The sequence below is a fragment of the Kogia breviceps genome, chromosome X (assembly GCF_026419965.1).
Source record: "Kogia breviceps isolate mKogBre1 chromosome X, mKogBre1 haplotype 1, whole genome shotgun sequence".
Lineage (NCBI taxonomy): Eukaryota > Metazoa > Chordata > Mammalia > Artiodactyla > Physeteridae > Kogia > Kogia breviceps.
Window position 1 is genome coordinate 131,326,359 of NC_081330.1, and position 14,909 is coordinate 131,341,267.

General features: G+C 43.0%; 1 protein-coding gene across 5 annotated transcripts in view; it reads left to right on the forward strand.

Annotated features, from left to right (window-relative positions):
* Positions 1-14,624, forward strand: part of NLGN4X (neuroligin 4 X-linked) — a 333,213-nt gene extending 318,589 nt beyond the window's left edge. For all 5 annotated transcript variants that reach the window (XM_067023747.1, XM_067023746.1, XM_059050270.2 and 2 more), the window contains 2 exons: positions 1,189-1,978; positions 11,721-14,624. In XM_067023747.1, coding sequence (XP_066879848.1) covers positions 1,189-1,978; positions 11,721-12,570 — 1,640 coding nt within the window. In that variant the 3' untranslated portion in view covers positions 12,571-14,624. The remainder of the gene's footprint in view (positions 1-1,188; positions 1,979-11,720) is intronic.
* The last annotated feature ends 285 nt before the right edge of the window (positions 14,625-14,909 follow it).

A 14,909-nucleotide genomic window follows, 5' to 3' on the forward strand; every position in this document is an offset into this window, starting at 1 on the left:
GAAGAGATAAGGAATAGAACACCGTGATCTTATAGCCTTCCGTCTCATACTGGAGTAGTTACAAATAGACTTTTATTTACTTCTGGACATCCACATACTAGACTAATCCGATAGGAAATTTCAAGCTACACAGAATTTTACTCATAAAACAGCCCAAGGTTTTTCAAGTTTCTCACCAAGCAGACATGTTTAAAATGTGGTGGAGGGCTTCCCTGGTGGCGCAGTGGTTGAGAGTCCGCCTACTGATGCAGGGGACACGGGTTTGTGCCCCGGTCCGGGAAGATCCCACGTGCCGCGGAGCGACTTGGCCCGTGAGCCGTGGCCGCTGAGCCTGCACATCCGGAGCCTGTGCTCCGCAACGGGAGAGGCCACAGCAGTGAGAGGCCCGCGTACCGCAAAAAAAAAATAAAAAAACCAAACAAAAATAAAAATAAAATAAAATAAAATTAAAAAATAAAATGTGGTAGAATAAATTGTACAAAAGTCTGGGCTTTGAGTGGATGCAACTTTGAAATTAATGATTGTTTTTGGAAAAAAGATACATTTTAGTGGGGCTTGCAAGTGAAGATTTCCTTAGGAATAGCTAATTTAATGAATTTATTTTAATTGCATGTTTTTAGCACCTTCAGTATATGGAGTCTGGAAATGAAAATGCATTCCAGAATTTATACTCTGACACTGACTTCAGTGGATCTTTCCCCTCTAAGAAAGTGGTGCCTGTAAGAGAAAACAGACTTTGACCTCTCATGGCCACAAAGCATATTTTTAGAGGCTGGGGTTTGTGATTACTCTGAGACTCTTTATTTATGAATTCTGGAGATGGAGACACTAATATTACACAAAATCGGGGAAGGAGAAAGAGGTTGTATGTTTTTAGCACTGCCGCTAAAGTGTAAATGCGATCTCGTTTTCTAAACTCTGTGTGTGTGTGTGTGTGTGTGTGTGTGTGTGTGTGTGTGTGTGTGTGTGTGTGTGTCTGAGAGCATCCTATAAGACCACTGTCCAGCAGGAGGGGGAGGGGGAAGAACGAGACAGAGATGAGAGAGAGAGAGATGCCGACTGCGCTGAATGCTCCAGTATCCAGAAATCCACATGCCCGAGAGACAATCCGAGCCTTCTTTGCTGAGTAACAGCTGCTTTTCTGTCTCTCGGGTTTTCATTTGCATGTCCACAATTTTGCACCTGCAGGTCTGTTCCAGAAGGCCATCATCCAGAGCGGGACGGCCCTGTCCAGCTGGGCCGTGAACTACCAGCCTGCCAAGTACACTCGGATATTGGCAGATAAAGTCGGCTGCAACATGCTGGACAGCACGGATATGGTGGAGTGCCTTCGGAATAAGAACTACAAAGAGCTCACCCAGCAGACCATCACCCCGGCCACGTACCACATCTCCTTCGGGCCCGTCATCGACGGGGATGTCATCCCCGACGACCCTCAGATCCTCATGGAGCAGGGCGAGTTCCTTAACTATGACATCATGCTCGGCGTCAACCAGGGGGAGGGGCTGAAGTTCGTGGACGGCATCGTGGACAACGAGGATGGCGTGACGCCCAACGATTTTGACTTCTCGGTGTCCAACTTCGTGGACAACCTTTACGGCTACCCCGAGGGGAAGGACACCTTGCGGGAGACCATCAAGTTCATGTACACGGACTGGGCCGACAAGGAGAACCCCGAGACGCGGCGCAAGACCCTGGTGGCCCTGTTCACCGACCACCAGTGGGTGGCCCCCGCCGTGGCCACCGCGGACCTGCACGCGCAGTACGGCTCCCCGACCTACTTCTACGCCTTCTACCACCACTGCCAGAGCGAGATGAAGCCCAGCTGGGCGGACTCGGCCCACGGCGACGAAGTGCCCTACGTCTTCGGGATCCCCATGATTGGCCCGACGGAGCTCTTCAGCTGCAACTTCTCCAAGAACGACGTCATGCTCAGCGCCGTGGTCATGACGTACTGGACGAACTTCGCCAAGACCGGGTATGTCCTTCTCCCCGTCGGGTCGCTGTTTGTCTGCTGCCCCCCGGGTGGGCGTGGTTCCCATGGCTGGCTAGACTGCGGCGTGCGGGCAGGCACCCACGGTAACACAGGCGGTCCGTTTTCCCCCCGACGTCTGGGGAGACCTCGTTTTTTCTTTGCCCCCGAATCGTTTTCTATCAGGTCAGATTTCTGCTAAGGTGCTGGATGCGTATTGAAAATGCTACACTTGCTACCGGGGGCAGATTTAGATACATTTGGCTAGTCTATTGAAAACTGATCCTGGAGTTTCTAATCCAGATAGGACCTTGTCTTGTTTGGTAAATAATAGGGTTCTCCAAAGACATGGGCCACGTGGAATGCATAGCCAAGGAATGAAATAAATCTCATAATAAATATCTAGAAATACTCTATGTGTATATAATATATATATTATATATGTATATGCACATGTAATAACTCCTAATCTCATAACTGTAGAGAAATCCTGTGTGTGTGTGTAAGATATATATACGCATATGTGTCTATATACATGCATAGGATTTCTCCATTGTTGTGAGATTTATTTTCTATATATACATATACATACAAAATGTATTTATTTTGTTTATATATAAATATTTACACATGTTTATTTCATTAATATACATTTCATACGTGTGTATATTTGTATATCTCTCTATACACACATATAGAAAGCTCATTGGCTACATAAAGTAGGAAGTATACAAGGGTTACATACACAACAGGGTCCACCCATTTTCCACTGAGCAGATTCTCTGCAAACAAAGAAAGGTAACACTCCGCAGCATCTTAAGGACCTACAAATATCAGAGCATCTTTTCATTTTCTCTTGTTGAGTGACCTAATTGTGGAAATTAATGAGGTATCATTCTTTTCTACCTGCCTGTGCTTCTGTCACTAACCTTGAGCTTCTTGTACCAAAGCTACAGTGAAGACCCTCCCGGCTCTGGAGGACGGAGAATCTTCCTGTGGATCTCTGGGGGGTGGAATTAGGCCCCACCCTGCAGCAGCCCTGCAGTGCCTGAGCCTCATTTAGCTCTAATGAGAGGACGTGGGGATGCCGGGGATGTGTAGGGGGTGAGCAGGTGTCATTCTTTACAATGATTCCAAATACTCTGGTGGGACGTGCTTTCATGGTTTTGCAGTCTTAGGAAAAGCGTGGCACGTTTCTTGAGTGGAAAATATGTTGTACGGATACCCGCTTTGGACTGTCCCATTTTACAAGTTTGACCTAAGAAAGACAGTGGGAAACGGAGACGGTACAACCGTGCCGGGGAGAGATGCTTGTCTGTCCCCAAAAGGTTCTTTTTTCGACAAGGAGGTGATTGAGGTCAAGTCAGCAAGGTTTTTAAGTAACCCTTGTTTATTAGATTCCTAGGGCTGCTGCAACAAAGTACCAAAAATGATGACGTAGCTTAAAACAACAGAAGTGTACTTCACAGTTCTGGAGGCTAGAAGTCCACGATGAAGGTGTCCGCAGGCCTGAGTTCTCTCTAAGACCCATAGGGGAATGTTTCCATGCTCCTTCTTAACTTCTGGTGCTTTGCTGGCAATGTTTGGTGTTGCCTGACTTGTAGCTGCATCTCTCCAAGCTCTGTGTCTGTCATACCGTGGCAGTCTCCAGCACGTCTCTCTTTATACGGCCGTCTTCTTCTTTTTTTATCTTTATTGAAGTATAGTTTATTTACAACCTTGTGTTAATTTCTGCTCTACAGCAAAGTGATTCAGTTATAGACATGTATACATTCTTTTTCATATTCTTTTCCATAATGGTTTATCACAGGATATTGAATATAGTTCCCTGTACTGTACAGTAGGTCCTTATTGTTTATCCATCCTATGTATAATAATTTTCATCTGCGAATCCCAAACTCCCACTCCATCCCTCCCCCTCCCCCTCCCCTTTGGCAACTACAAGTCTGTTCTCTCTGTCTGTGACTCTATTTCTGTTTTGTAGGTAAGTTCATTTGTGTCATATTTTAGATTCCACATATAAATGATATCATATGGTGTTTGTCTTTCTCTTTCTGATTTACTTCACTTAGTATGATCGTCTCTAGTTGCATCCATGTTGCTGCAAATGGCATTATTTTGTTCTTTTTTATTTTGACCATCTTATAAGGGCACCAATCATATTGGTTTAAGAGTCCATCCTGCTCCAGTATGACCTCATCTTTTTTTTAATTTTTATTTTTTGGCCGGACCGCATGGCTTGTGGGATCTTAGTTCCCCAACCAGGGATCGAACCAGTGCCCCCTGCAGCGGAAGCGCAGAGTCCTAACCACTGGACCACCAGGGAATTCCCACTATAACCTCATCTTAACTTGACTGAGTACATCTGCACTAACCCTATTTCCAATAGATCACCCTGTGAGGTCCTGGGTATTAGGACTTCAGTGTATCTTAATTTGAGGGGGAAACAGTTCAATGCATAACCCCTTTTAAAGGCAGGACCAATGCCCAATTGTGTCATAGAACTCAGATAGGTAATGCCTGCCCTTGCAAAGTGTTGCCTTCTTTTGAAGCAGAAAAGCTCACAGGAGCGTTTCCCACACCATGGCCATGCCTATTGACTACATCACCATCCAAACCTATCATTAATTCCTTAACACCTAAACACAAATCATGACTTACTTGTGTTAAAGCCACCTACTTTCTTTTTCTCTCACGTGTTTTGGGAATAAACTTTATATGATTTTCTTAAATGGAAAGCTAGGATCATTCATCATCAATTTAACTTTTAATTAAAGAAAACTACAAAATCCAAATAAAGCCATTAAATTCTCATTAGCTGTTCTTGCCTGCCAAAGGCTCTGAGATGGATTTTCTCTTGTTGTTTAAAAAAAAAAAAAAAAAGAAAGAAAGAAAAATTAAAGGAAATTAATGTCATGAGATGGTAGAGAAATGCTAGCACCAAACCTATAGGTCACCAGGACCTGTCAACGGCTAAGTGAGGATTGAAAATGTTGAGTGTTCTTTAACATGTTTTTTAAGATGTTGAGTGCTTAGGGGCTTCTCTGGTGGCGCAGTGGTTGAGGGTCCGCCTGCCGATGCAGGGGACGCGGGTTCGAGCCCCGGTCCGGGAGGATCCCACGTGCCGCGGAGCGGCTGGGCCCGTGAGCCGTGGCCACTGAGCCTGCGCGTCCGGAGCCTGTGCTCCGCAACGGGAGAGGCCACAACAGTGAGAGGCCCACATACCGCAAAAAATAAAAAATAAAAAAAAAGGTGTTGAGTGCTTTTTAATTTCATAACTCTATATTCCTAAAATCACTTTGCTTAGTGCCCGTGGTTCATGTCCCTCATTTGGGGAACCCAGTGGTGGAGATGTAAAATAGCTTGCGCTTAATCCCTGGCCCACTATACTCCTGTGGCCACTAGTGGTGCGCTTTTAGGATACTTTGGAATTTCGTAAAGATGCTAAAGTATCGGATGGGGAAGGAATGAGGACTTAGCTTGGAGGAATAGCCGTCATCTGACCCGAGTCCAGGTAGAGATCTCACTGTGGTAACAGGATCTCAGTAATGGATGGCCTCGGATGTCAGTCTGAAAAATCTGGATTTTATCCAAGCAGGAGCTATTTTTATTTCTGTGGTCCATGTGGAGCATAGCTGAAATCGTACTTGGGGATATTAATGCAATGAGTTTTCACAACACATTTGAAAGGTCGTTGGAATGACTCAAATCATCTTTTTTTTTTTTTTACGTTAATTTTATTTATCTTTGGCTGCGTTAGGTCTTCGTTGCTGCACCCGGGCTTTCTCTAGTTGCGGCAAGCAGGGGCTACTCTTCGTTGCTGTGCGCGGGCTTCTCATTGCGGTGGCTTCTCTTGTTGCAGAGCACGGGCTCTAGGCGCATGGGCTTCGGTAGTTGTGGCACGTTGGGCTCAGTAGTGTGTCTCGTGGGCTCTAGAGCGCAGGCTCAGTCGTTGTGGCGCACAGGTTTAGTTGCTCCGCGGCATGTGGGATCTTCCCGGACCAGGGCTCGAACCTGTGTCTCCGGCATTGGCAGGTGGATTCTTAACCACTGCGCCACCAGGGAAGCCCTCAAATCATCTTTTAAGGAAGTTACTCAGAACCTCCTCTAACGTGCAATGCAGTGTGCCATTTCAAACATAAGTCAGGAGGATCACGTTTCAGTAGCTTATGGTTTAACAAAAAATGGGGGATTGAGCAAAGTCTAGAGATTCAGGTGTTTGCCAGTGGATGATATGGCTTATGAGGTGGTTGCTAGTTATTCATTGATTGATTTTCCATAGGGTAGTGGCATGCTCAGCCCTGTGTGGAGGAGGATTTCTTTGTCCCTAGGGGGCTGCTAAAGTGGTCCAGCTGAGGAGAATGAGGCAGTATGGTGCCGGTGATGGAACAGCATGGGGTTAAACCATCTCCCGTGTCATTAAGGGTCTCATACCTTATCTGATGCCAGCAAGGGAAGAGCATAGGATAGACCATCCCTGATGTCACAGTGTGAGGTGAGGTGCTTAGCTCTGTTCTCCAGAACACACACTCAGGCAAATGACCCACAGAATATGATGGAATACACTTGAGTACTGCCCACTGCTCCCTGTAAGCACCACGGAAACAGGACTTGGCTTTTAAGAGTATCCTATCGGCTGTCTGATCACAACGCATGGCTGAGAAGAAAGGATTACGTTGTGTCAGAACGTGCTTTGCCGTGGTCGCTGGGTGGAACTTCACATCTGCTGCCCCTCGTAAAAAGCACCCCGGTGATCCTGACTCTTCATACGTTTGCTGAGATGAGGTGAACACTGGGGCTTCGTTTTATATGGACCAGAGCTCCCAGTTCTGACCTTACACATAGCTTAAGTGTAGATGCATCTGGTATGCCAATTTGTTGTTCTTGTTGTTAAACACAGAAAACATAATGTGGGGATGGTGTGTGTGGTAGGCATGGAAGGAAGGAAGGAAAGGAAGGAAGGAAGGAAGAGAAAGGAAGGAGGGAAGGAAGGAAGGAGGGAAGAAAGGAGGGAAGGAAGGAAGGAAGGAAGAGAAAGGAAGGAGGGAAAGAAGGAAGGAAGGAAGAGAAAGGAAGGAGGGAAGGAAGGAAGGAAGGAAGGAGGGAAGGAAGGAGGGAAGGAAGAGAAAGGAAGGAGGGAAAGAAGGAAGGAAGGAAGAGAAAGGAAGGAGGGAAAGAAGGAAGGAAGGAAGAGAAAGGAAGGAGGGAAGGAAGGAAGGAGGGAAGAAAGGAAGGAAGGAGGGAGGGAAGGAAGGAAGGAAGGAAGAGAAAGGAAGGAGGGAAAGAAGGAAGGAAGGAAGAGAAAGGAAGGAGGGAAGGAAGGAAGGAAGGAGGGAAGGAAGGAAGGAAGGAGGGAAGGAAGGAAGGGAGGAAGAGAGGAAGAAAGGGAGGAAGAAAGGAAGGAAGGAAGGAAGGAAAGAAGGATGGGAGGAAGGAGAGAGGGAGGGAAGGAAAGGAAACAAAGAAAGAAAGAAAGAGGGGGAGGGGAGGGAAGGAGGGAGGGAGGGAAGGGGAGCAGAGGAGGGTGCTTTCGTCGCTAGGAGACTGTTTCAATAATCCAGGTGAGAAGACCAATCCAAAACAGCGCTGGGAAAGGACAGTGAAGCCAGGACATTAAGATTAGGCTAGAAATAAGGCTACTTGGAGAGTTTTGATAAATGAGAAGTTCGGTCTGGGAAAAATTAAAACTAATCCCAAGGTTCACGAATGATTACACAGATGTAAACTCTTTGTCACACCCAACCTCTTGGGGAATAGGTGGGAAGGCGTTGGTCCTGGCCACTCAGTAGAAATCAGGTGTTTCATTGATCAAGGACCAATGCAATTTGGGTTCTGTGTGGGGAGAGGTGGATAAAATGGGTAGAATGAGGGTCTCTACAGAAGATATGGCTGTGAACAATACCTTCACCATTCTGTATGGAAGGCCTCCGAGGCTCTTGGAATTCAGAGATGGGAAGGCTGTTGGCCGATAAGCCAATGTATATTATGTAAGAAGAGCAACGTATGTTCCAGTATGTTGAAATACATTTGTATAGGTCGAGTGGGTGGGATGACATATTTTTCATGGGTATTCAGATGCCATCTCTACTTCTGATTTTGCTCATATCCCGTGATTGATTTATATTTCCACTTTTGCTCAGTCTTTGCAAAAATCAGGAAACAGGAAAGATGGGTTAGATAGAGTTGCAGTCAAAGCCTGGTTTTAAAAGTGACCTTTATTGCCCCAAAGTATTTTAAGTTCGGTGAAGGAACATCTCTACCGGTCGTATAGGACGGACTGAACACATACTTCTTGGTGCAGGGGGTAGTTTTCTTCTTAGAGGTCTAAGGACAAATAGTCAACCACGACATTGTTTTAGGGGTAAGGAAAACCTTATACCATCCGAAGGAGCATATCAGAGGGTTCACTGGTATTTTTAAAGGGATCATGTTACCCATCTCTCGCAAATAAAATGAACCACAAGACCTTGGAGACGCATTTAACCCTCCACTTCTAAGATGATATCGCAAATGAAATACGACAGGTGAAATGTATGTTTAGGTGACAGGGAGTATGGATAGGTATTGATATTTTTGCTCGAGAAAGAAGGTGTGTCTGTTTCATTCTCTCCTTAATCATTATCATCTTTAATTTTACTCATGGGAATTAAAACACGCCATGTGCTGAAGCAAAGTCTATATAACAAGGCAGTGGTATCCCACATAGAGATCTTACTGTCTTTGGGGTGTTTGACAAGGGAAAATGATGATCCTTCATAAGCGCCGTGAGTTTATCTTGGTTTAAGGCTTCTGACTGTGCATCTCCAAGAACTTTGATAGATTGTATCGGGCTAAAGCATACTTACCGGATTTTCAAAATCCTCTATTCTCTGAGAACAAAATAAATGCGTTTCCTCACCTTTCAAATGTACACCGAATTCCATTAAAAAAAATCGACAAATATCCTACATGAAAAGACACTCTCTTTCCTAGATGCCCTCTCTTCAGTAAAAGGTCAGTACAACTGAAAGACGCAATTCCGTGAAATCAGATCAATGCAAATATAGAAGGAATCCTCACTCCCTTTCGTTGCTTTTAGAACCATAAAAATCGATGACAAATTTCTCCATGACAGATTCCAATTAAATGGGAATTTTCCAACAGTGTATTTCAGAAGACTCAAATAAAAAAACATGAGGTGCTATATTAAATCCAACATTTTTCGAAAACATATAAGAATATAAAAATGAATTAAAAGCAGAGTATTTTAAAGTATATAAATGTTTACAAATGAACACATAAATAAGAAAGCTCATAGTATTAAGACCTATACTTTTTTATATTTATCATCTCACTAATAAGAGCACAGCAGTTAGTGTGTACTCAGTTATGTGGTAAAATTTCTTTGTCCTGCATACCACATACATAATCATATCTACGATCATATATATACCTATGCATCTATATATATATATATGTCTCTGTGTGTATATAGTATGCGGTATGTACTGTTGTATACAGTATACTTTTATACAGTATATACTGTACACAGTGTATAATATAATGTATGCACTGTGGTATACAGTATATTTTGATACAACATATACTATATACAGTACATAGTGTCCCATATATGCTATGATATACATAGTATACTTTTATACAACGCATACTATATACAGTATACAGTGTACCATATATACAGTGGTATACAGTATATTGTTATGCGGTATATACTATACACAGTGTATAGTATACTTTGATACAGCATATACTATATACAGTATATACTGTACCATGTATGCTGTGATGTACACAGTATACTTTTAAACAGTATATACTACATATAATTAAGTGTACCATATATACACTTTATTGTTATGCAGCATACACTATATTTAGTATATTACTGTACCATATATACTGGTATACAGTATACTTTTATGTAGCATATACTATGTAGAATGTATAGTATTAGGTATATTCTGTGGCTATATACAGTATGTTATTTATAGTCCTCTCTCGCTAGCAATTTGTAGGTATTCTAATTTATGCATTACAGAGAGGGATACTATTTATTGAGCTCTTACTACATGTCAGGAATATTGTAGTTATTATTTAACCTTTCTCACTTCCTTTCCAACCTGTCTCACTTCCTTTCCATCCCAGTATTCTTATCCACTTTATAGGTGAGGAAGATGAGGCTAAGAGAGGCTTAAGGATTTGCTCAAGATTTCACAGCTTGTAAAGAGGGAGAGATGCAGAACTTAATGTATGGAAATGATTTTGACAGCCTCAGACTGAATGCTCAAGTCCTTCCTTTGGCAGATGCATCTGTCGGTCAAGTGCATCGTTTGCATCCTGCACACTACTTGGGAATGTCTGTAGACGTTAGGTCTTCCAGTGGGACCTTCTGGTCCCCCAGCCTTCTGATACGTGAGCAAACAGGCAGTGGCTGAAGGCAGCTTCATAAAAGTGTTACCTGGAAAATAGAAGTTAGAGAACCTGGAGCAATAGATGTGAGCAAACTGGGTCTGCACATGTCTGAATGTTCAGTGTCAACTAGGTGGCGTTACATCATGCGCGATCTCAAATTTTCCAAACCAGTTACACATTAAGAGGAAACCTGTTTTACAGCTCACTTTACCAAGCCTAAGAATAATGGAAGAAATGAGAATATGATTTCTTTGTGGGGCGGGGGGAGGTTGTTTGTTATCTTAAGAGTTGGTTGCAAAGATGTTTCAAGTACCATGTTTTGTGGAGAATCTTTCAATTTTGGCGATTCTCCCTGTGCCTGTGTCCACTTATGTAAATCCTTGGAGACTTCTTAGGTTCACAGTTGCCATGCACACTCGAATTCTATAAAAACTCTCAATTTCTTGCATAGTGTGGTACTTTTTCTAAAATCCTTAACTCTGCATATCTAAAAGCACCGTCTTACCAAACTTCTTAAATCAACGGAATGTTGTTTGATCTTTACGTGACTCAGAAGGTTTCCAAGTACGTACATACCGCTCTTTCTGAGAGAGAACGAACAACTGATGGATAATTCTATTTATTAACATCTTGTAATTACAAAAGCCAGTTTTTATTTGATTTTTAATATACATTTTAGTTGTAACCGCAATATCTATTCATTTACTTAGAAGCAATTCTTGAGGAAGAAAGAGAATGGCACCAATTTTGGACCATAGCCTCTAAATCAGGATTTCTCAGCCTCAACACTATTGATACCTGGGACCAGGTACTTCTCTGCTGTGGAGGGGCTTTCCTGTGCCCTGGAGCATATTTAACAGTCACCCTGGCATCTACCCATTCATGGCACCACCCTTCACTTATAACAACCAAAAAACATCTCCAGACGTTACCAGATGCCCTCTTGCGGGCAGATCACCCTGGTTGAGATTTCTGACTCAAAAGTCGTTAAACTTGAAATGCTGAAAATTTTCCAAGACACATTTTTGGTTTCCTTCTTTATCATGGAAGATAATTGGATGCATTTTAAAAAAATGTAGAAGTGTTATGAAAATGCTATCATACTGCCACCAGAAATTATTTTTAAAATAAAGGTAAGGGGATTTTAAAGAAAAGGCAAAATGGTAGCGCGTCGGGACTAAAACACCATGTATTTGTTGCTACTCGAGTACTTTGTGCATATCGATAAACACATGAGATGATCTGATTGTAATTTCATTGTATTTGATTAAAATTTACTTGGGAAATGTGGAAGAGTGTGACCTTTCTCTTTTTTTCTCCCTTCTGTCCCCAGTGATCCTAATCAGCCAGTTCCTCAGGACACCAAGTTCATTCACACAAAACCCAATCGCTTTGAGGAAGTGGCCTGGTCCAAGTATAACCCCAAAGACCAGCTCTATCTGCATATTGGCTTGAAACCCAGAGTGAGGGACCATTACCGAGCCACAAAAGTGGCTTTCTGGTTGGAACTCGTGCCTCACTTGCACAACTTGAATGAGATATTCCAGTACGTGTCCACCACCACAAAGGTTCCTCCTCCGGACATGACCTCCTTTCCCTACGGAACTCGGCGATCTCCTGCCAAGATATGGCCCACGACCAAACGCCCAGCGATCACTCCCGCCAACAGCCCCAAACACTCCAAGGACCCTCATAAAACGGGGCCCGAGGACACCACCGTCCTCATCGAAACCAAACGGGATTATTCCACTGAGTTGAGCGTCACCATTGCCGTGGGGGCATCCTTACTCTTCCTTAACATCTTGGCATTCGCGGCGCTGTACTATAAGAAGGACAAGAGGCGCCATGAGACACACAGGCGCCCCAGTCCCCAGAGAAATACCACAAATGACATCGCTCACATCCAGAACGAAGAGATCATGTCCCTGCAGATGAAACAGCTGGAGCATGATCACGAGTGTGAGTCCCTGCAGGCTCACGACACGCTGAGGCTCACCTGCCCTCCAGACTACACCCTCACGCTGCGCAGGTCCCCCGATGACATCCCACTTATGACACCAAATACCATCACTATGATTCCCAACACACTGACGGGGATGCAGCCTTTGCACACGTTCAATACCTTCAGTGGAGGACAAAACAGTACAAATTTACCCCACGGGCATTCAACCACTAGAGTATAGCTTTGCCGTCTCCTTCCCCTTCCTCTGCGCTTCCCCTCAGCCACATTGAAGAGAGTAAGAAAGAAGCAACATCTCCAAACAAGGAATGTTTGGCTTAAGACAAAAAAAAAAAAAAAAAAGCAAAAGGGCAGCCACTGTGTCCTTGCAGACCTTTTCCATTGGCATTTCCCAGTACAACGAGATCAACTTCTGACCCTACGAAATGTGAAACGTATACATTGCTGTTACAATACTGCTTTACGATCTCCACCATCCAGCAAACTTTAGTGCAACTAGGACATCGAAGTTTCAAGGACCTGGATGTTTCCAATGTGACCATAGAAGCTGACACTTCTGGAACTCAGCTGAGGACACATTTTTTTTTTTAATTACAATTGAAATAAATAAATAAAAGTTCTTTTTGTGCCATATGACAGATGGCTCTACTTAAGTGAAGAAAGAATCTATGGGCTTTTACCCAGCATATGGAGGTGTAATCCAGAGAGAAGGAAAAGTAGAATTTTATTATTAAAATAAAAGAACTGACTATGCAGTTACATACGTAGAGTTCTGTGCAAAGAGATGTTTTGCCAGCCTGAACTCTATTTAAGAAACTTTGTAAAAAAAAAAAAAAATGTATATAGCTGTGCGTTTAAACAAACACACACAGAGAGAAAAACAAACAAAACAAAACAAAACAAAAAAAAGCTTTTATTGGTGTTTTCAGTTTGAAAGAGCTTTTAGCAAGATTGTGCTTTCCATTGTGGTCTGTATGTATATAAATCGATATATACATTAGTCATATCACCTCTGTCTCCTCCAGGACAAAGGAGGATTTTCTTCTTAATTCCTTGTGGCCAACAGACATGGGGTTTTCTAACGTGTTTCATTTGTAGAAGGATGTGATTGTCACACAGCGGACCTAGACCGTCTGTTCAACTAGGCTCTCTCTCCCCTTTTGGGGCTGGAAAGTGCATGCGACAGCATTCTTAGGAGACCGTTATTTTTAGGAAAACTTTTATTTTTGTGTGTTAAGGCTTCATGAAGTTGCAACCCCAGGATGGATCCCCAACGTGGAGCCTATTTAAAGCTTGTTGAATTAGAAACACGCACGCACATGCAGCGTGACCACGGGGGGAAAAACAGAATACAAGTCTCGTTCTGTAGTTCTGGTTCTTTGAATCTGTTGAGGAAGAGTTGCTTCCCATCCCAGGGTCCTGCCAAAAAGGAAAAGAAAGCTTGTCTTTGGTAGGGCCAAGCTCTGCTGAGTCAATCAATACAGCTCTGTATTCCCCAGCAGCTGCAGAAGGGTTTGGCCGATGAAATACCTGCTCAGCTTAGCTAATCAGATTGAAAGAGGGCATGTGTCTTTCCTTTCTGTTTAAGCTGTAAGTCCCTTATTTATCAGTAGGCAGGGATTTTTATTTTTTATATCATTTATGGGATAAAACATATGCTTGTCTGAAACTATTACCATTTGTGGATTTGTGTATCAGTCACTGATCCACGAGTATTACAGAGAGAAAACAAACAAAAGGATAGAACATTAAAAGTGCTTTGCATGGGTTTTCCGGGAAGTTAGGATGGCTTCACTGTCAAGATAACACACAGAAATATTCAGTCATTTTAAATTGGTGAGACAGGGATGCGAAGTTTGTCCCTCTGGCACTTTGTCATTTTCTCATCATCCTTTTAATTTTCCTTAAGGAATCTTTTGCAAGTGTCCTAAAGTGGAGGCAAAAAAAAAAAAAATAGTAACCATGGTGACTTTATGTTTTGTCTTTCAAAAATTATTGCAACACCGGGAAATAGTAGCCAAAGATATTTGAAGGTAATGTCTCTGGGCATGGTTCTCATGGAAACCCAACATTAAATGTCTTTGCCAAGGTGGACGTTCTCCACAAAGATAGTCCAAATTCCTTGTCTCTTTGTATAATCTTTGATTATTGAACCCCTAAACTAAAACTGTAGCAATGTCTATCAAAGAGCTTGAAAATGGCCCCCCCTAGAAAAAGAGAGCTCTTAAAAATGCATACAGATCATCCAATAAATTCTGTTGTTCATCTTGGTTTAAATTTAAGAGTGATTCTCTGTGTATACATATGTGAAATATAATCCCAACTTTGCATAGAGTGAAGCGTCACTCCTGCAGCTAGAGGTGTACGATTTTTGTTCATCGTTTTTTAAAGCTATTGTCAGGCCATTTCTGCAAGCTGTGTATTACCCCAGCTAAGCTACGACAAATAGGCTCTCCAGGAAACTACAAAGGACGTGATGCTTGACACCAATGTGGGTCCGGTATGTTTGTAATGTGAATTCCAGTATTTGTTTAGTATTTCCAATTGTCTTCTGCTAGCAAC